Genomic DNA, 22,545 nt, shown 5'->3' with positions numbered 1-22,545 from the left:
GTTTCTGCTTCCGCTCCGCAGCAAACACACATCTGATCAAACTGGAGCGAATACAATATCGTTGTTTGCGTATCGCCTTAGATTGCATGCAGTCGACCCATACGATGAGTTTAGAGGTCTTAGCTGGAGTACTACCATTGAAAAACCGCTTCTGGAGCCTGTCTTCTCGTATTCTTATCAAATGTGAGGTCTTGAACCGTCCCGTGATTGAAAATTTTGAAAGGTTAATCGAACTTAATTCTCAAACCCGTTTTATGACATTGTATTTCCATCACATGTCCCAAAATATTAACCCTTCTTCGAATATTCCAAATCGTGTCGACTTATCAAATACTTCTGATTCTACTGTGTTTTTCGATACATCCATGATAGAAGAAACTCGTGGAATCCCGGATCATTTACGCGTGCAGCAGATCCCCAAAATTTTTTCCAATAAATATCGAAACATCAACTGCAACAATATGTTCTACACTGACGGATCACTTCTTGATGGGTCCACTGGCTTCGGTATTTTCAATAACAATTTAACCGTCTCCCATAAGCTTGATAATCCTGCTTCTGTTTACGTCGCAGAATTGGCTGCAATTCAGTACACCCTAGGGATTATCGAAAAAATGCCCACGGACCATTATTTCATCTTTACGGACAGTCTCAGTTCCATTGAGGCTCTCCGATCGAGGAAAGATGTTAAGCACTCTCCGTATTTCCTGGGGGAAATACGGGAACATCTGAGTGCTTTATCCGAAAAATCGTTTCAGATTACCTTAGCGTGGGTCCCTTCTCACTGCTCGATACCGGGCAATGAAAAAGCGGACTCTTTGGCTAAGGTGGGCGCAACAAACGGTGATATTTATGAAAGACCAATTGCTTTTAATGAATTTTTCGCACTTGTACGTCAGAATACGATCATCAGTTGGCAAAATGCTTGGACCAGAGGGGAATTGGGAAGGTGGTTACATTCCATAATCCCCAAAGTATCGACGAACCCGTGGTTCAAGGGGTTGGATGTAGGTCGGGATTTCATTTGCGTGATGTCCCGGCTTATGTCCAATCACTATAGATTTGACGCGCTCCTCCGTCGTGTTGGGCTCGGGGAAAGTGGTATCTGTGCCTGTGGTGAGGGTTATCACGACATAGAGCATGTGGTTTGGTCATGCCCTGTACACCGTGACGCCAGGTCTAAATTAATAGCTTCCCTGCAGACCGAAAGTAGGCAGCCGGCTGTTCCTGTTCGTGATGTCTTGGCGAGCCGTGACCTATCCTACATGTCCCTTATATACGTTTTCCTGAAATCCATCCACGTCCCAGTTTAATCCTATTCCCTTCCGCCTACATCCAACCAAACGACAAGAACACGTTAAGACCCCGAATCCGGAAACAGCAACTAGACCCGCACGATACTCTCAGGTCCCGAGGGAGACAACCCAATATGCCAGTCCGTAATATCTTGGCCCAGCAGCGGAACATATTCAATACGCTGCTTACCTAGGGCGATGGAAAACCATCAAACAACAAATCAGTACTTTTAATGCAAAACATTCTAGCTTTAAGTTAGATTTAGTTTCAGCTCGTAGTCGGCAGCGAGGATAAAAAATTTGCTTTTAGTTATTAAGATACTTTAGAAAGTAAGCTACCAGATATAATTGGCGCCGTTAAACATTAAATTGTATTTGTGCCGTGTCAAATAAATTATAGATGAAGAAAAAAAAAAGACTGCATGACATAGTTAAGATTAAACCAAACAAAAAGATTTTACCAGACCTTAAAAAAATCTCCTATTGATTTTCTGTTGCGTAGCAGTTAAAAAATTGTTAGAAGAATTAGATACCAAAAGATAGCGAAGTCAGAAAAAATTGAAATTTAAACCTCACTGATGTAAGGGAATGTTGCGTTAATACTTTTGTTAAAGATAAAAATAAATGGAAAAGCTCTATTTTCTCAATTTTGAGATAGATTGATTGCGAAATTTTAAATTTTGCTGCTAGAGGAAATTTTACAGTCCATAATTTAAACAAAATGTAAGCCCGAAACAAAACAGTTCTGATTAAAATGAGTATTTTTTTGTGAAGAGTTATCTCTTTAGTTGCTGTATTCAAAACTGAAACTGGATTTAATCCCCATAACAGAAAAGCGCTCTCACAATCATTTTTTTGCTTCTTTTTAAATTTGTTTGGAATCCAGTTTTTTCCAGTTTTTTTCAGCCGTTTTTCAGTTAAATCGAAAATTTAATTGGCAACTCTGCCCTTAACTAGCCCGTTCATCTGATATCAGTATTGTTCAAATCGGTTATTTAGGGTATCGAACGTCTTCGTCAGTGGTTTCCTTCGGCAGCTTTTCTGCAGCAATCTTATGGAGAAACCTGCCGAAGAAAACCACTGACGAAGACGTTCGATACCCTAGTTTCTGAGATAATGAAGTTTCGTGATTTTCACATTTTGATACATTACAGACGAAGTTACAGTCCGATTTAAGCAAAATTCAATAGGGTGTTATGAGGCAGCTAGACCTTCCATTTGACACTAATTTTGTGGAAATCGGTTCAACCTTTTCTGAGATAAGTGAGCGAGTTTATGTAGTCTTCGAAATATATTTCTTTTCATAGCTGGATTTCACAATTTTAAACAACACAGGCCAAGTATAAATCCGATTGCAAAAAAAATCAATAAAGTCTTATGGGCCAACAAGACCTTCCATATGACACTGGTTTTATGAAAATCGGTCCAGCCATCTCTGAGAAACATGAGTGAGATTAAATAGTCTCCAGAACACGTTTCCATAACTTTTGAACCACAAGTTCAATCTTCAAAAAATTCAAAAGTTAAGTGCTTTTTAATTAGCCCGTTCATGTCAAATTAATGTTATTCAAAACGGTTGTGTAGTTTCTGAGATATTGATGTTTCATGATTTTTACATTTTGATACATAACCTCTAAACTAAAAATCCGATTAGAATGAAATTGGACAGCGTCTTATGGGGAAACTAGACCTGTCATTTGCAATTGATACCATGAAAATCGATTCAGCCATCTCTGAGAAAAGTGAGTGAGAATAAAAATCTGCACATACACACACATACACAGACACACACATACACAGACACACACACATACACAGACACACACACATACACACACATACGCACACACACATATACAGAAAATGCTCAGCTCGTCGAGCTGAGTCGAGTGATATATGCCATTCGGCCCTTTCGAGCACTCTTATATCTTCGGTTTTGCAAGTGATTGCTATACCTTTCTAGAAGAGAGACAAAAACATGGAAAAACGCCGAAAAACCAAAAAAAATTTTTTTTACCAACGCCCAAGAGACAGCGAGAAACTAGTGAAACCATCTTGGAAAGCTAATACTAATCTCCATGTTTCGCGTGTAGATTGTTGTTTTTGCAGCTTAGCGAGAAATTTTAGTTTGAAAAAGTTCATTTTTTTATCAAAAGTGTCATAAACCCTGCGAAAAAATTGAAAATTGGCCCAAGGTATGTTCGGCAGAATGATTTTTTACAGTATTTTACAAATATGACAAAAAGGTCTAGAACAAAGCAGGCCTCTCGAATCGCATAAAAAAAAGTTATTTGGTATTTTTGATTTTTAGAAATTTTAAGAATGTCTGGGTATAAAACTACCTGTATGTGGTCGGTTTACAACAGATAGAACCAAATAGTCTTCAGCATAGTTTTTCTAAATGAGATTGTCTACAATTTTGTCGAAGGTTTCAATTTGATTTGACAGGTAATTAGAAAAATAAAATTTTTATCTTACTTTCAGGCGAATTAATAAAAATTATTTACATCAAAAGATGCCTCTTTAGATCTACAAAAACTTGGTCGAATACACTATAGCATTTAAACGGTATTTTAATGCTCAAAAAAAGAAAACGTGACCGTCAGGTTTTTCGCCTTTCGAACCACTGTGCGGTAGAGATGGTCGGGTTGGGCATTTTTCAAACCCGTACCCGACCCGTACCCGAATTTTTTTTCGGTTGAAACCCGAACCCGAAACTTTTTTTTTCGATCAAACCCGAACCCGACCCGAACCCGAAAATTTTATTTTTGTGAAACCCGAACCCGACCCGAACCCAAAACTGTGAAACCCGAACCCGAGATTTTTTTTGAGGGGCAGATTTTTTGTACCAATTTGAGGCTGCCCTGAAGCTTTGGGCCTCGAATGGTATTGAAATGTTAGTGTTTTTGCAGTTGCTGTTTAGTGTTTTTGCAGTTTTTGCTAATGCTTATTTGATATAGTCGGGTTTCGGGTTTTCAGACCTAAACCCGACCTTTTTTAAAACCCGAACCCGACCCGAACCCGAAATTTTTTTTCCCACCAAACCCGAACCCAACCCGTACCCGACACCTTCAAACATTTTCAAACCCGAACCCGACCCGAACCCGACACTTTCAAAAATTTACAAACCCGAACCCGACCCGAACCCGACGGGTACGGGTCGGGTTCGGGTCTCGGGTTTGAAAACCCGAAACCCGACCATCTCTACTGTGCGGCCCATCGAATTCTTTTTAAGCAGGTATTAGACGAAGCAAATATTTGCTATTTTTGGTACGGAATTTGCACCAATAAAATTCGTATTAAAAATAGCAAATATTTGCTTCGTGTAATGTCCGCTTTAGGCAATATTCTCAAAATCAACTTCAACATTCAACAACAAAATCAACAAACTTTACTACTCTGATTTTCTGAATTGTGAAAGTCTAGAAAATTCGGTTCGTAGGATTCGAAAACAAATCGTCCAAAAAGATGGCTGTTTTTCGCATACAACTTGGTTCAAGCCATCTCTAGGGCACATTTTAAGTATTCAACAAGTCAAAAGTCCAGGTCAAAAAGATAGTCTGACAACAACGCAAATTATTCTTTTCTACTTTATCGACATTATAAATATTCATTGCGATGAAAGTACTATAATGTATAAGTTTCATAACACCAAATTTCATCGTTCATCTCAATTTAGAATGATAGAAACCGTTGACATCTTAAAACTCAATAAATGGCAACTTTTGACTATCTAATTTTTTGCTAGGGTAGGGGTCAAGATTGTTTCGCATTGTCAATTGCATTATTCAGTACAAACTGTTCAGAAACTTTTGAGCATTGAAATTAGTTAGGATGCATGTTTTCTCTATTTGAAAAAAAAACAAATTTTTTATCAATATTAAGTGAATTTATTGAAAGGACCGTCTACAATATTTAACTTCCAGTGGTAAGGCAAGTGGTAAAACTAGTTTGAGCCTTTGTGACTATATCCTGGATGTCACCGGAGACTGCCGCAAGGCAGGTATCGACTCGAAGCGTCATCGTAGCCTCAAAAACACTGGCAATTTGCGAAACTACGTTGAACATATCTGAGGCGCTGCTCGCAAAATCGGTGAAGGCGGCAAAAATCTGCAAGTGATAGTAACATGTGTAATATCGGGATTAAGAATAGCTTTAAAATGTGGAAGTAAAACGCAAGGTACTGGTGTATGCAATTAATCAAATCAATCAATTAGTATTTGTTGAGATATTCGGTGCAAAAACTAAACAACACCGAGAAGAAAAAAAGGAATTTTTCAACACAAACTTGTATGCAAGATACAGCTTTTGTAAATTGCATGATAATGAATGTTGAACTATAAAACATTATTATTAGTATTGTTAATCATTTACCTTGCTTTTCGGCGACCTTTTTTACTGGGCTTATTTGTTGTTAAATTGACCATATAATATTTCATATACATATGATTTATGTTTAATTTCTAATAGAACTGAATATTAGGGAAATTCATCCTGGTTGAATACTATATTTAAAGCTGATACAAAAAATCACGAAAGCAAATTCAACATTACTGGAACAAAATTTATATTTCTTTTTAATTTAAGTGATACGAAATTATGATAAATTTTATCATTTTTTGGAAACTAAGGCGACATCCATAAATTACTAAACGCTCATAGGGGGAGGGGGGGCATCCTTGAGCGTTACGATTTGTTACACAGGGGAGGGGGAGCGGTGAGTTCAGCGTTACGTAATGAAAAATCTCTGGAGCGACTCTTCAAAAACGAGCATTTTTGTCAAGGAAGTCCTTTTGCAGCGTTACGTAATTTTTTGGAGGGGGTAGGTGTTGGCGTTACGTTTCGTTACATATGGGGGGTGGGGGTCCAAAATTGGGGTTTTTTGCGTTACGTAATTTATGGATGTCGCCTAAACAAATGAATCATTCACAGCGTTTTTTCAATCATCTGTGTTGTTAATATTTCTTGCATCATAGACATTAACCAACTGGCAAGCCATTATCGTTCTTAAACTTTACACCCGCTGGAACTTCAACAGGAGAGAACTCCTGTGCGATATTTCGCATTCTACTGTGCAGAAATTTCAAGAATTTCGAGAGAAAATTTGTCAAAGCTTTCTGGCTTACAACAGATTGATTAACTAGACTGATGTTCGCATAAATATTCTGCTAATGTTTTCTAATAGTGTCACCGACATTGATCAGCTATTTAGAGTTTCACTGATGATGAAGTTTATCGAACAAGATACACTGGTTCGTAACTACGGCATTGAAGTCACTCGCTAGCAAAAATAATGACTTGAGACTTGAGATAGCAAGTAAACTACAATTACCGTCGAGCTGCATTGTCCGTTCGCAACCGTACAGAGGTTTAGTTTAACGGCCGGTGCACTCATGGCGGACGATATACTGTTGAATTCCTGTGACACCGTAGCCGTCAACGTCGAACTGCTTTCCGGTGTGACGCAGGACGAAAAGCGTTGCATCGAAACGGTAGATCCCTGTAGCTGTGCAGAATACTTGGACAAACACGTCGAGGCGAATCTACTTGTGCTTGTCATGGCGGCTGTAGTCATGGCGGTAACCGAGTTTGTTATTAACGGTGTGATGATCGCTTCCTGTGCGAGCAAAGTGGTTTGAATAGTACTTAAAGCATTTGTAGCCGCCGTTGATATTGCCGAAAGTGTATTCGTGCTGAGAGTCGAAAAGCCAGCTAAGAAGGTGTTCAGAGGGTCCATAACTCCGTTATTGTAGTTAGCCGGTCTAGTCAGAATGGAATTGTACGATGCTCTGATGCTGGATATAGTGCTGGTGGCGCTATTAGTGATCGTTGTTACTGCAGCATTCACGGTGGTAGTAAATGATTTCCATGGCTGTACCAATGCGGCTATTCCTGCGTTGATTGCTGTATTTGTTTGGGTAGTAATAGTAACTGTATTTCTTACATCAGCAGTGATGGATGTGATTGTAGAGCTTGTGGATGCTATTCCACTGACTAGAGTTTTTATTGGTGCAGCAACAGTCGCCGCAACTGCCGAGGTAATAACTTTTGTTACGGTCGACGATGTATACGCAGGACTTGCCGCGGTAATTTGAACCATCAGAGTTTGCAGATTAGTAAATACAGTACTCATACCCTGAAGTGCCTCTGACATAGTTTGCAAGGCACTAGATAGCATCGTGAAGGTGGTAGTCTTGACCACAGTTTGCAAGGCACTAGCATCTGTTGTTGCGGTGTTGATAGCTGTTTCTGCATTTGTTATGGCTGTTAGCACAGTGTTAATCACAGTAGTTGGATCACAACAAGTAGCAGATAAGGCAGTTTGAATTGCGGAAAAAAGTGTGGTAAGGGGAGTTGTCAAATCGGATCCTATCAACTGCATAGCAGTTACAGCTCCACTTGTATCCGCTGCTGGATCTATCTTTATGTTCGCGATCGCTGTCGTCAACGAATTGATACCATTTCCAATGGCTGAACTCACTTGTGATAGAGTCGAAATCGAATATGACACACCTAAACTACAATTAACTATACCGACGGTCGCAAGGACACATAATAGCAGAAGACACTTCTTCATAGCACTGCTCCTATCGTTTTCTAGGGATTCTACTGTGTTGGTTGCAAATCTCGGACTGTGTCAAATCATGCGTAAACTTTCTTTTATATTAAACAGAATACCATCTTTGCCAAAGTTCCCATACAGAATGACAGTTTTTTTTTGCATAAATTAGAAATAAATTATATGCTTCCTTTGTTGAGTCGTAGTCGGGAATTTATTCACATTTTTTTTGCGATCCATTTCGACTTCGAGACCTAGTTTATTTCCAGCATATACTTTCTTCGCCTAACGAAAATTTCATTTTTTATCATTGATAGGTTGTATACTTTATTGGTTTCAGCGCTTAAATCTTCGAAGAGTTAACGTTATAACGTTAATTAGTCAGTTAGTATCCTATATCGTAAGCTAGGATCAGAAAGAGCTGCTGACAAGAATAAAGAAAGGGGTTATGAATTCACTTTACTAGACCTGTCCACCGATCATATAAGCAGCGGAGACGGCAGTTTTTTCTCGGTGGCGGGCGGTTGGTCTCGATTTTAAAATGGACATCGTGGATCAAAAATAAAAATTCAACTTGTACCTCAACTGTAGTGATTTTTTTTTAAAATCTTGTTGAAACAATTATGGTTTTAAGATGTTTTTTTGAGTTAACCGTTGTGTGTTCGACGGGGAACTTAAGAATGCCTTCTAAGAAACTGCTCATATTTTCGCAACAAAATAAAATAAATAGTGATTAACATACAAAGTTTTATTGGGAAACAAAAAAAAAAAGGAAATAAAGTCTAAATATTGTAAAGATAGTCAAATACAACGAAGCTTAAGCGCCGACTCAAAATAAACAGCGGCGCAGATGTCTTATACTGAATCAGTGCCATTTGGTTCCATCGAAGGAGTTTCCTATATTAGCTATTTCTATTTTTATAGAAACTGGTTCAATCAAAATCCTACCGGCTATGCAATAAAAGTTGTACTAATATATTTCATGGCGAAATATCTGGTATTTTCTAATTTAGGTAAGGAAGCTTATAAGCTGCTATTGCTATTAATGAAGATTTTACGTAGAAGTAAATTTAAAGTTTAATAATAATCTCATTCAAACTATTCTACTATTCTGAACAGTTTGCGCAAGATAATGTGTATTCAGGTTATATTATGCACTTTAAATTAGATTTCGACAAGTTGAAAAATGGCACACTTTTACCAACACGGAAAACTCTCTCTGGTTGTAACAGTCCGGTTTGATTAGACTCCACGCTAACCAGTTTTGGAATTGTAAAAATAAAAACAAAAACATTTCATTATTGTTCATTATTGTGCTCGTCAATCATTGGAAGGCGCCAAATATGGGAGCGAAAAGATAAAAAAAACCAAAATTCGAAACCACAATAATAAGTTAAATGTTTGGCGAATTTAGTTGGCTATTTTTTTCAGGATTGCTTATCGAGTCAATAAAAAACGCTCTCAATTTTTCAATATGTGCGAGATTGAAACGGAAAGTTGCATCCGGAGTTCGGTCCAGTTCGGTCAAGAATCGGAACAAGCTCTTTCTGGTCTGTTTGAAATCCGGTGCGATTGGTTCCGTTCTAGTCCACCCAAAGTCAGAGAATGAAAATTTTTTCGAGCAAGCTTTATTTTAATGAAAGTAAATCATCAAGTCTTTTATGCATGTTAGAATCAGTTTGATTGAATTAAAACCTTTCAAAACGAGTTTTGTTGTGAATTTTTACTTGACTTCTCAAAGTGTTGTATTTGTCAAATTACGAGTGACACGATGTTTCTCAACCACTGAATATGTACTTTTGATTTTTTTTGAAACATTAATTAAAAAGCAAATAAAAATTCGTATTTTTCTTGTATAATACAGATGGCGGCATTGGGCACTAGAGGGTTAAGTATTTTTAAGACATTTGGCATCGAAAAAAAAGTTTCGATTTTTCCAATTTCATGTACTCCTCCTTCCTTGGTAGATTTTTGATGGTCGAAAAATCACAACTTTGAGCGCTCTGAGGCACTCCTAAATCGTGTCCGATTGAGCTGAAATTTTGTACAAATGGTCTTTTGGGCCAATAAACAAAATATACATACGGTTTTTGAAATTCGATGATGAAATTTTTTCCATACAGTCATTGCCACCCTAACATCTACATTTGCTTTAAAATATGTTACTTGGATTGAAATTACGCACATAGGGTAAGGAACGGCTTAAGCAGTAGCGCCTATTTTAATCAGTCGAAGAAAACAGGCCTCAAACTCCTGCATTTTGATCAATATCGACAATTTCAATGATGGAAACGAAGACTTTGATTGTCTAGCTGTCTTACGAATATAAGAAATACCGTTAATCAAAGAGAAATAACACAGAAATCACCATTAGAAACAAATCGACCTATATTGCAGCCATTCAGGAGCCACTTCGGGTGCTGAAAAAAACGCCTGCAAAACAGATGGAAACTGCTTAAAATAGGTTCGGGGTGATTGGAATAGTGTCCCTCGAATGGTAACTTTAATTGATGATTGTTGAAGTTTGCTAACTTAGTTTTACAGTCTGAAAACAAGTTCTGACAGAGGAAACGATAGATATACTACTGTTTGGATTTCACCCAACACATTTCGAGTATTTCGTCTGAATACACAGGCGGTTCCTAAAGCTGCTTAGAATATGTTCCCTACCCTACATAGAAATGCAGATGAAGCAACCTGAAAGTCTGCTGCTTATGATTTAAATCACGTTGAGTTTGATTTTCAACCGGACTTTTCCGGATTCCGGGAACATTACCCGGTCCAGATAGCTCCATTCTGGTCCGGTCCGGAATTAAATCGGACATTGAAACCGGGAAAACTTGGGACCGGACTCTCTGGAATCCATGTCCGATTTCGAACATAACTATTGATATACAGTGAGGTTCTTTTTTACGCGGATGTTTTACGAGATTTTTTTTACGCGGATTTTTGAATTACCGCTATTTTTCATTTAACACGTTTTCTACGCGGATTTTCGAATTAACGTGGTTTTTTATGCGATACCGCGCGAATTCAAAAATTTCACGGGTTTTGAGTGTTTACTGAGTAAATGACTTAGTCAAAAACAAAAACCCTCCGCCTTTCGAAAGATCAGAAATAACCGTCGTAGAGCGTCTTGGGTTTTTTCAAAACCTTTCTTGGTGGTTTCTTTTAATTTTTGAATTAGCGCGGTTTTTTAAGCGGATTTTTAATTACCGCGATTTTTGACGCGGATTTTTGAATTAACGCGGTTTTTTTTCACGCTGATTTTCAAATTATCGCTGTTTTTTTTTCACGCTGATTTTCAAATTATCGCTGTTTTTTACATGTTTTGCCTTTCTCCTAGAAAGGTATAGCAATCACTGGAACCGAAGGTATAAAAGTGGTCCCAATGGCCGAATGTTATATACCACTCGACTTCTTCCGACGAACTGAGCATTTTCTGTATGTATGTATGCATGTGTGTATGTGTGTATGTGTGTGTGTATGTGCAACTTTTTTTTTCTCACTCACTTTTCTCAGAGATGGCTGGACCGATTTTCATATAATTAATTGCAAATGAAAGGTCTAGTTGCGCCATAGGTTGCTATTGAATTTCATTGTAATCGGATTTTTAGCTTAGAGGTTATGTATCAAAATGTAAAAATCACGAAACATCAATATCTCAGAAACCACATAACCGATTTCAATAAAACTGGTTTCAAATGATTGGGCTGTCCCCAGAACCGTTAACTTTTGAATTTCGTTATGATTGAACATATGGTTCAAAAGTTATGTGAAGAAAAGTTATCCTGAGGTTGTTTAAACTCACTCATTTTTCTCAGAGATGGCTGAACCGATTTTCACAAAATTAGTGTCAAATGAAAGGTCTAGTTGCCCCATAGGTTGCTATTGGATTTCATTGCAATCGGATTGTAACTTTGTCCGTTGTTCATAAAAAATGTGAAATCACATAATGAAAGTAAACATATTGACTTTCTCCTACGATCACTGGCTAATTAAAAGGTAGAAAAATGATTGAAATGGCCGAATGTCATATACTACTCAACTCAGTTCGACGAATCGAGCATTTTCTGCATATATGCATGTATAGGTGTATATGTTTGAGTGTGGGTGTGTACGTGTGTAAGTGCACCTTTCTTTCGCACTCACTTTTCTCAGAGATGGTCTGACCGATTCTTTCTATCTTGGTGTCAAATGAAGGGTCTATTTGCCGCTTAGGTTGCTATTGAATTTCATTGAAATCAAACTTTTAGTTTTGGCGCTGCGTCAGAATGTGAAAAGCGCTCTTAAATCTCAGAAGCTATGAACACAGTTGAATTCAAATAAATGGGCTTTCAAACCCTTAAACAATGAATTTCATAATGTTTAAACATGTGGTTTGAAAGTTATAGAAAGAAACGAAACCCGCAGACTGTTTAAAACTATAGCTACGATCAAAATATGTGGCCTCAACATCATTTAAATTTAATATTGTACTATTTCAATGTTTGCGGCCTTGCTCGGGATTGAAGTTGAAATTAAAAGTCATTTCTATCATTTCACTTTTTGCCTTTCTCCTAGAAAGGTATAGCAATCATGAGCATGAGCATGAGCATGATTGACCGCCCGCGGTTGCTACTCCGTTATTGCCAGATCAGCTGTAATAACACAGAGAACCAATAGATGATGTTTGGGACCAACATGCATCCTCAATGTGTAAAAACTGGTGACCTTAATCTTTGTATTAGGCAATACCAGCGCCGGCCGCATCCGAATGCAGGTCAAAGAAGGAATTTGTATAGGAAAATGTTGACATGATACTCGCTTATTGGAAGCCGAGAACACCTCTGCACTTCCACGAGAAATCACTGGGATGCTGGAGAAAGGGCAAGGTACACCGCAGGGTTCGTTTTGGTAAACGATGCGCTGGTTTCGAGTGTCGGGTTCTTTAGAACAAGTATCGCGCGAACAAGTTCATTATATCCGCCACGATATTCATAATGCGATTCGAACTTATTCAGTTTGACAATGTAACACCGCAACAATAAATCGTACGCGAGAATACTAGACCTTTGATCAAATTGGGACAACTTCAAATGATATGGTATCTCCTCGTAAGGTGATCCCCTGTCCCTTTTTACACCGAAATCAAGGGCGCGTTGTTGATCTATCTTTAGATAATTCGACCTCATGGGGTTCGTTCTAGGGGTTCGTTCAACCGGACATTTCTACCTAACAAATCGACCAACGACGTTTCTCGTATACACTTTGTCTGCTCTAAAAAAAACGATACGATCCCGCGAAAAACACACCTGAAAAACAGAATATAACAATGATGCGCGCTTATTACGAAAACGAACCATGAGTATATTTCTTGCCAAACGGTCCGCGATGTAGCCTTTGCTACTCGTAGCCATCAGCTATTTGTCAATCCCGAGTACTTTCGAAGAAACGACTGCACGTCGGCCGACGCGATTCTTTAGAGGGTATACATTGTGTTTTCGTTAATCGCGATATTTATCGACCGGACGAAATCTTCGGTTAAACAGTCACAGTGAGACATGAACAAGTATCTGGGTATAGCCCTCGAAATCACTATATTCTAAAAACGTTCTTATAAGTAAAATGCTCCCGAGCCGGAAACGCAGTTTACATCGAAGCACTATGCACGACCGCTCTATTCCCTCCTACCGACGCAGAAACTCGGGGACACGACTTTTCACGCCGATTCTATCTTAGTTGTCGATGCGAATGTTGCCTATTAAATAAAAAAAAAAAATTGGCAAAGTTTCATGCATGCAAAGCCTTAATAATTTAAAAATGCAAATTTCCATATTGACCAATATATGGTCTTAAGTTTGTTAACAAAATGCCGACCTAGTCATGTTTGGAACATTGTATACAAAACATAAACAGCCCAAAAGCTAGAAAAATCGGAAAAGTGAAGCATAAGATTTCATGTATTATCACTGCACCATACTCCCAGCTTTCATAAACCACACCATTGCTCTCGAGGTGAGAACATGTTTGCTAATAAAACCCTACTTGAAGCCTGACCGTGCAACACCGTGGTAGATGACGGATTCAAAGTATACTATGCGTCATATTGGCTCATTACTAAGTGTAGCTACCCATTACCTTATAATGGGTGTGATACTGTTGGAAAGATAGAAAAATGGCAAAGTTTGGTGCATCTAAAACATTAAGTGCAAACATCAGGTGTGGATGTACATACTAATCAAAAGTCTTGAAATTATTGACAGGACCAAACCAATCATGATTATTTCAGGCTGACTAAATAATCCTCGAAAGTCAAACTCGACTCCATTGAATTTTCTATTACCTGTCATGCGAGAGTTAGTGAGTTTAAAAATTCATGGCACACGACACATCAGTAAATACAACTTAATTAATCTTTTCTACCATAAATTCTAATAAACAACACTATTACACAAAACCACACGAAAAAAGTCTCCAGAAAAACATCTTAATTGCACTCTGTTTTCTATATGGACAATCGAAACTGCAACAGTTAAACATTCATAACGGCCACAATCAAACGGCAACGGCACGGCAACGTCGTTCCTCAAACTGGCAACTACGTGGTATCCGGTGGATCATCACATGATGTAAACCATATTCGAACGCGGACCAATTAGAAAAAAAAAAATAAAATTCCAAAAGCGAATCGTGTATGTCGTATCGAGCCCGTTGATAAGAAGATAACCTACCTCACCTGACGATTCTTGTGGGAGAAAAAAAGTAAAACATTTCAAGACTCATCGCGCAAACAAAAAAAAACCCTACTCGCAGCCGAAAAGCTACCACACCTCGTGCACCCAACAGATCACACATTCACGCTTCTGCCAAAGTCCAAAGCCCGCTAAAAACCACAACACACATAGCCTTACATTCATGAAATGTTTGATACAAAAAACATATACTCATCTGTTTTAGTTTGGTTATGCCTATGCCAGCGAAACAAACGCCGACTAGCACAGCGCAACGCTATTCTCTCCGCTCTCCAGGAAGTGTCGTTCTCTTCGTTCACACCACCATATGCACTCCATTATCGCACGTTAATAATGAACCGCTTGTTAGCGCGACGCACGAAGTAGGCACTCACACTCACGCAACCTAACTGGCCTAACAATTTTCAGTTTGATTTCGTGGATAAATTATAACTTCCACGCATAGAACACTGTGTTTTTCACAAAACCTCCACTTTTCACACTTAAACAAAGCATCACAGATCACAACTGTACACTTTTTAGCAAGTTTGGTCCCTCATTTCACTTATAAATCAATAATTTGATTGCTTTCGGGGCACGTATTATCCTCTCCTAGAAAGGTATAGCAATCACTGCAAAAACTAAAGGTATAAAAATGCTCAAAAGGGCCGAATGTCGTATACCACTCGACTCAGTTCGACGAGCTGAGCATTTTCTGCATGTGTGTGTGTAACGCTCTCCCAATCTCACTCGATTTTCTTAGAGATGGCTGAATCGATTTCAATGAAATCAATTGCAAATGAAAGGTCAAGTTGCCCTATGAGACCCTATTGAATTTTATTGTAATCTGGTTTCTAGTTTAGAGGTTATGTATCAAAATGTAAAAATCACGAAACATCAATATCTCAGAAACTACACAACCGATTTGAACAAAATTGGTTTCAAATGAACGGGCTACCTAAAAACCCTCAACTTTTGAATTTTATGAAGATTGAACATATGGTTCAGAAGTTACAGAAACAAAACGTGTTCTGGAGACTGTTTAATCTCACTCATGTTTCCCAGAGATGGCTGGACCGATTTTCATAAAATCTGTGTCATATGGAAAGTTTTGTTGCCCCATAAGACTCTATTGATTTTTTTTGCGAACGGATTATTACTTTTCCTGTAATGTTTAAAAATGTGAAATCCAGCTATGAAAAGAAACATATTCTGATGACTACTTGGGCTCACTTACTTTTCTCGGAGATGGTTGACGCGAATTCCACAGAATTAGTATCACATGAAAGATCTAGCTGCCTCATAACACCCTATTGAATTTTGCTGTAATCGGAATGTAACTTCGTCTGTAATGTATCGAAATGTGAAAATCACTATACTTCATTATCTTAGAAACTACACAACAGATTTGAACAATATTGATATCGAATGAACGGGATAGTTAAGGGTTAAGTGATGAATTATGATTGAACACGTGGTTTCAAAGTTTGGCTTCCCCATACGTTCCCTTTTCATTTGATTCTAATCAAACTTAAGCAACCGTGATGTTTTAATTTGTAAAACAACGAAAGTCTATTATCTCAAGTATTACACGACTTATTCGAACATAACTAGTGTCATACAAACGAGTCATCTCTCAAACTTACAAATAACAAACTTCATAAAAATTTGAGATACTGTTCAAAAGTTTTGTAAAGAATAGAAATTCAAAGACTATTCAACACTATAGCTGCTTTGATCAATATATATGGCCTCAACATGATTTAAATGTGGTATCGTACTATTTGAATGTTCCCGGTTTCACTCGTGATTAAATTGTTCGACATTAAGAGTCATTTCTTATATTTCGCTATTTTTGAAGCACTAACATTACGTCAAATTTCATATTTTATACTGTATTTACAACATCAATATTTTAGAACCCAAAGAGTGAATACACCTTTTTGGATTTAGGCATTCATTAAAATCTATTTTTACAAATAATAAGTTTGAATGAGCAAGGCTGAGTCTGACCGCTAGGTGGATTAATTTAGGTTTTTTTAACGAGGTACATATCCCCCGCGTAAAAAATAAACGACAAAATGAAGGGGGCGCAAAAATAAGTTTTCGCCTGCAGCTCAAATCAGTTTTCGTCCGCTCCTGCCTATCGCTTACAAAATCTATTAGGATCAATTATCAATTCTCGATTGTAATGTTTTAAACTGCCATCCTTCTTTAGTAAGCTGCCTAATTTCATCTCATATTTTTCTGTCATACTTTCCTACTTTTCATCTTATTGTAAAAATTAAGAAAAGTCACAGAAAGTTCAACACAGCTTCTAAATCTAATTGTAAAAAGGCCACTATTACAGTTCCTTTTTGGTCAAGCCATTTCTATTGTAGTCAGCATTTGATTGAGTTTGCCAGCAGCAGAGAGAGAAAGAAAACTTGTAAAACTTTACTCGTTTCTTCAAGTTTCATTGCTATGAATTGCAAATAAACGCTTCAAGGTAAGTTAACATACATTGAGTTTCTAGGTGAAATAGAAGCAGTAGAGCTTGGCAAACTGAATCCTGCCACAATGCATACCACCTGACGAAGCCCTCCGAATTTTCAATTTCGAACAAACATCACAGTTACGTAACTGTCTCTACTACCCCCCCCCTCCCTTTATGCGTTACATAATTTGTGTACCATGCCTAAGTGTTTTACGCAAGAACGAAAAATCGTGTACTGTCTTACCGTATTTCAGTGGCGCGTCTGCCCTGCCTGGGCCTTTTATTACAGTTTCCCCATACCTACAGGTCGGACGCGAACCTGTGATACCAAATCAGAATGGGCTAAAGTGCTTTTTTTTAATTTTGAAAACTAGAAAAAACGAATATTTTCTTACTAAACTCATCTACTAATCCTTGGAGTGGATTTTGCTTAGTGAATTTTAGACTTCTCGTTAGGTAGAATGCCCGTTAGGTAGAAAACTCACTCAAAAGCTCTAAATTTGATATTATAGTCCGGTATCTGCACTCGCAAACTCATTTATTTCAATCACCTACCTCAGAAAACCAAATTCATGCATTGCTCTATACGGCTGCAACAGGACTCATTCAGCAGCAAAAATATCCATATGGGTATTTACCCACACGGAACTATCGGACAAAACCAAATAAAAGGTAACGTTGCGAGCGCTGTTTGATGGATATTGTTTAGCTGGAGGTTTTAAATCTACAGATTTATGTACAGTTGTAACGTTTCTCAGAGAGAAGGATTATTTTTTTAATTGTTTCATTTACGATAGAGAGTTCCATTTACGACAGAATTCCAAAGTTTTGTTTTCTCGTAAAAATTTCCCATGCCAAATTTGAGCTCAATCGGATTTCGGTAAGTAGAGCCTCAAAGCGGTCAAAGTTACAGTTTTTCAATCGATGAAAGAAATGTTCGAACTAGGAGTGTCTCTTGTTTGTTCTGGTGTAGCTCGAGTCTCCCAACGCAAAAGTTTCCTTGTCCCTGAAATTTAACTTTTGTTTTTAAAACAAATTTTTATGAAACAACATCAGATCTCGACATTTCGTGCATTTCTAAGAGATTTGTTATCAAAAAAAAATTCGATTTCGGAAACTTCAAGAACTACACTTGTGCATTTTTAGGTTGGTCAAAAATGTAAGACTTTCACGACTGTTAGTGAAATCTTATCAGAAATTTGATTAGGCTTAAATTTTGGATGGAGACTTTTTCGAGAAGACAAAATTGCTGAGCCCTAACGTTTGCATTAAAAAAATGCTCAAAAAATGCCGATTTTTCATGAGTTTACCTTTACACGCACTGACGAAACTACCCACATAGAGAACAGACATTCATGTTCATATAAAGAAATTTGAAAATCGTGTGTAAAAATTTGGATCAAAATACATTGATACACTAACGACATCTGTCTTGTGGTACCCCAGAGCGCCACGTAGCGGGAGCATTACCACTTGCTAGTAAATGACGGTTGCAAGTTTTTACACATCTTTTAAAAATAAGATGAACGTCTGTTCTCTGTGCTACCCATGCAGCATCAATCATAGTAACCCATGAGACAGCAGAAAAAAATTGACTCGAACTTTAACCGTGATGGCGAAAACAGTGAAGCTACTCTGTTTAGAAATGTGCGCGATCAAAGAACGTTACCCGCCGCGTCGAAAACAGACATCGTACGGAAAAGGGACGCCGGTTACGCTCTTTTCGGTATCTATAACATCTTGGCACTGTTGGACTACAATCAGAGCATCGAAAGAAAGACCGGTTCCGGACGGCCGACGACCCTGAGCGACAAGAAGCTCCAAGGAATGATGAAGAGGAAAACCGAGGGGAAAGTGGCTACATTGCTGCGAACGCTTGATCGGGAGGTCGGTTCAACCGGCCAAACAGTGGAAAAGTACTTGGCGAACATGAACATCAGAAAGCGGCATCCATAGGTCTCGGAGCTGCAGGTGATGACGCAGTGTCAGCGGGTGAATAAGATGGTAGAGTCGATGATACCGGCGAATCGCGACGTGACGGTGGTGGTCAACGCCAAGACTTATCCCACCCTGGATGACAACGACTGGCATGGCACTCCGTATTTTACTTCCCCCACGAAGGAAGTGACCTCTGAGGTGAAATTCGTTTCACACACCAAGTAGTCAAAGAAGGTGCCGCTGTGGCTGACAATCAACGAGAAGCTCCGTTCTGGCCGTGAACGGGGAAATTTATAGTACGAAGTGCGTGCCGGAAGTTGGGTTGTTCATCAAAAAATACCATAGGGGCGAAGACGCGGTGCTCTGGCCGGACCTGGTGTCGGCCCACTACTCGAAGCAATCGTTTGAGGAGATGAAGCGGCTGAAAATCGTTGCGGTACCTAGGCCCGCCAACCCACTCAACGTTCCCCAGTTGCGTCCCATCTAGAGTTTCGGGCAAACCAGAAGCGTAAGACCTACTCCAACAAATTGATAAATAAAATGAAAAAACGAACTCAAAAACATGCCTACACGCATGTTTTCGTACAGAATGGCGAATGTTCCGGTAAACTCTCGAAAACCCACTCGCAAAAGCGGGGAATTGCTTTTGCAAATAAGCCTATACAATAACCTTCTATGGGAAATTCATGGGAAACATTACATACTACTAAACGAAATTCGAAAATCTAATTTCTCTTAAACATTCCATTGGCACAGTGTTGTTGATGCACTGTCGATTTTTCGTAAAATTATGTTCAGGTATCACAAGGTCGCCCCCCGGCTACGTTTTTGTCACCCATGAACCTTCACTATTCCTTACTACCCACTCGGGAAAATAACGTGACGCCGGCCCTGGTTACAATAGCAATATTCTTCCTAAGAGGTATCCTTGTCCTTCTTATCCTCACTTGTTCTTCCATATTGTTTCAAACAGTTACAATTCATTTTAGTCTCAAACCGAGCATGATATAATCCTTAAAGAATGCACATCAGCCAAATTACACACGGGTTTGTCAACTTTCTTTGTGTTTGAAATAAAAAACGAAAAAAAAGGCTGCTACGTTGAAAATACCTGCCGGATCGAATTTGGCTGCGAATTCCTTTGTTTCAACTCAACGGAAAGGTTCCAGCATAAGAATATATGAAGGGTGATATACTGATTAAAAGAGTTTCCATGGATGTTCGAAACTTTTGTACCGAAATAATACCTAAAATACTTTAAAATTACTTAAAATAATATCGAAACATGTCTATGGCATATTATTCCATTCTCACTTATAGGCAGATTATACCACATCTGCAAGTGGAACAGCAAAACTTCACTTCGGTCTCAGTCCTTTCATATTTGAATCAGAAATATCCAATTATTAAAAGTAACAACTGTATACATAATTTATCAGTTTAATAATTTTTTAGTAGACTGAGGAACCAAATTGCAGATTTTTTTACCACATTTTTCTCTAGATTTTTGTGTATGTGGAAGTACCTACTTAGGTAATCTTAGAAAAACAATTGAAAGATTAGTAACCACTAATGTATATCACATAAACCGTTTTTGAGGAGTATTTTTTAAACAACCTGTTTGGTTATCCTTAATCCAAATTGACGCTCATAAATAGGAAGAACGGAGAGATTCAGAGAAATTCAGTGCGATACTCTACAAGTTTTCAATAATAATTTCGGGAGTTGTAATCGAAATTTTTAAAATTTACAATAGCTCTAAGTTCTGTATATATCAATGGCTGCTTCTGTGATAAGCTCGAGCGACTGACAATGCACAATGAATCAACTAAACGAACAACTGAAAGGGATAATTCCTCCTCACATCGTTCAATGACCCGCTTTTTCATAAACCAGAAACGGCCACACTGACACGAAATTATGTTTTCTAAAAAATCATTACTTACCGTTGAGCTGCATTGTCCGTTCGTAACCATGCAGAGTTTCAATTTGGCGGCTGGTGCACTCATGGCGGAGGATATAGTGTTGAACTCCTGTGACACAGCAGACGCCATCACCGAAGCGATGCTGCTTTCCTGTGTGATGCAGGACGAAAGGCGTTGCATCGAAACGCTAGATCCATGTAGTGTGTTAGAGTGCTTAGACAAGCATGTCGAGGCAAATCTACTTGTGCTTGTCATGGCGATCGAAGTGATGGTAGCAGCCGCGGTTGTAATTGCCGGTGTGATGATTGCTTCTTGTGCTGTTAGAGTAGCTTGAATAGTATGTAGAGCAGTAGTGGCCGCCGTTGATATTGCAGAAAGTGTGTTCGTCCTAAGGCTCGTAAAACCAGATAAGAAGGTGATTAGGGGGTCCATAACTCGATTGTTGTAGTTGGTAGATCTAGCCAAAATGGAGGTGTACGATGCTCTGATGCTGGATACAGTGCTGGTGGCGCTATTACTGATCGATTTTGTTGCAGCGTTCACGGTGTTAGTGAATGATTTCCACGGTTGTATCAATGCGGCGGTCCCTGCGTTGATTGCTGCATTTATTTTGGTAGTGATAGTTACTGTATTTCTAACATCAGTAATGATGGTAGTGATCACAGAACTTATGGATAATATTCCACTGACTAGAGTTTTTACTGGTGCGGCGATTGTCGTCGCAAATACCGAGGTAATAATTTTGGTTATACTCGACGATGTATATGGAGGACTTGCAGCGGAAACTTGAACCATCAGAGTTTCTAGGTTAGTAAAAGCATTAGACAATTCCTGAGTTGCATCTGACATAGTTTGCAAGGCACTAGTTAGCGTCGTGAAGGTGGTAGTCTTCACCACAGTTTGCAAAGATGATGCATCTGTTGTTGCGGTGTTGATAGCCATTCCTGCATTCACTAAAGATGTTAGCACACTGTTAATCACAGTACTTGGATCACAACAAGTTGCAGACATCGCAGATTGGATTGCGGAAAACACTGTGTTAAGGGGATTTGTCAAATCGGTTCCTATCAACTGAAGAGCAGTGATTGCTCCACTTGTATCCGCAGCCGGATCTATCTTTATATTCGTGATCGCTGTTTGCAGCGATTTGATGCCTGTTCCAATGGCGGATTTCACTTGGGATAAAGTTGAGATTGAATACGACACACCTAACCGACCACTAACTGTGCCAACGGTAGCGAGGGCACATATTAGCAAAAGACACTTCTTCATAGCACTGCTCCTTTCGTTTTCTAGGGATTCTACTGAATTGGTTGCGAAGGTCGCACTGTGCCGAAACGAGTGGGCATTTTCTTTTATATTTGAACAGAACACTACCGTTGTCAGATGGCCAGATGAGAAATCCAGTAAAACATTTACCACTCATGTGTTAAGCCAGATATTAATACATCTTCCTCAAGCTTTTATCAATTTACATGAAAGGCAGCTAGACCTCATAGTCAGCAATTAAGCCTTTTTCGTCTTCTTTATTTTAAAAACCTTCGCGAATGCTTTCACTTGTGTGTAGGCAATTATACACACAACGGTTGAACATATTTTACGAATATGTTTACCGACGCTTTACACTCGGTGTGGATAA

General features: G+C 38.6%; 2 protein-coding genes across 4 annotated transcripts in view; one reads left to right on the top strand and one right to left on the bottom strand.

The window, feature by feature from the left end:
* LOC129732425 (uncharacterized) overlaps positions 1-22,545 on the top strand; it is a 269,530-nt gene that overhangs the window by 163,257 nt on the left and 83,728 nt on the right. The gene's annotated exons all lie outside the window — the stretch shown is intronic.
* LOC129728234 (uncharacterized) lies at positions 5,211-22,215 on the bottom strand. The gene is made up of 2 exons (XM_055686652.1): positions 20,928-22,215; positions 5,211-5,405 (listed from the first exon to the last, which is right to left on the bottom strand). Exons 1-2 carry the CDS (start codon positions 22,176-22,178, stop codon positions 5,211-5,213), a joined length of 1,446 nt encoding a protein of 481 aa, XP_055542627.1. The 5' UTR covers positions 22,179-22,215.

This window comes from Wyeomyia smithii, chromosome 3 (assembly GCF_029784165.1).
Source record: "Wyeomyia smithii strain HCP4-BCI-WySm-NY-G18 chromosome 3, ASM2978416v1, whole genome shotgun sequence".
Lineage (NCBI taxonomy): Eukaryota > Metazoa > Arthropoda > Insecta > Diptera > Culicidae > Wyeomyia > Wyeomyia smithii.
This window is presented reverse-complemented; position numbering and strand designations above follow the sequence as displayed.

What these genes read in the sequence shown, in the direction of transcription:
- LOC129728234 (XM_055686652.1), bottom strand. Translation starts at nt 22,178, where the DNA reads ATGAAGAAGTGTCTTTTGCTAATATGTGCCCTCGCTACCGTTGGCACA. An exon ending in ACGGACAATGCAGCTCAACG is followed by an intron (nt 5,406 to 20,927) that starts GTAAGTAATGAT and finishes TATCACTTGCAG; the next exon opens with ATTTTTGCCGCCTTCACCGA.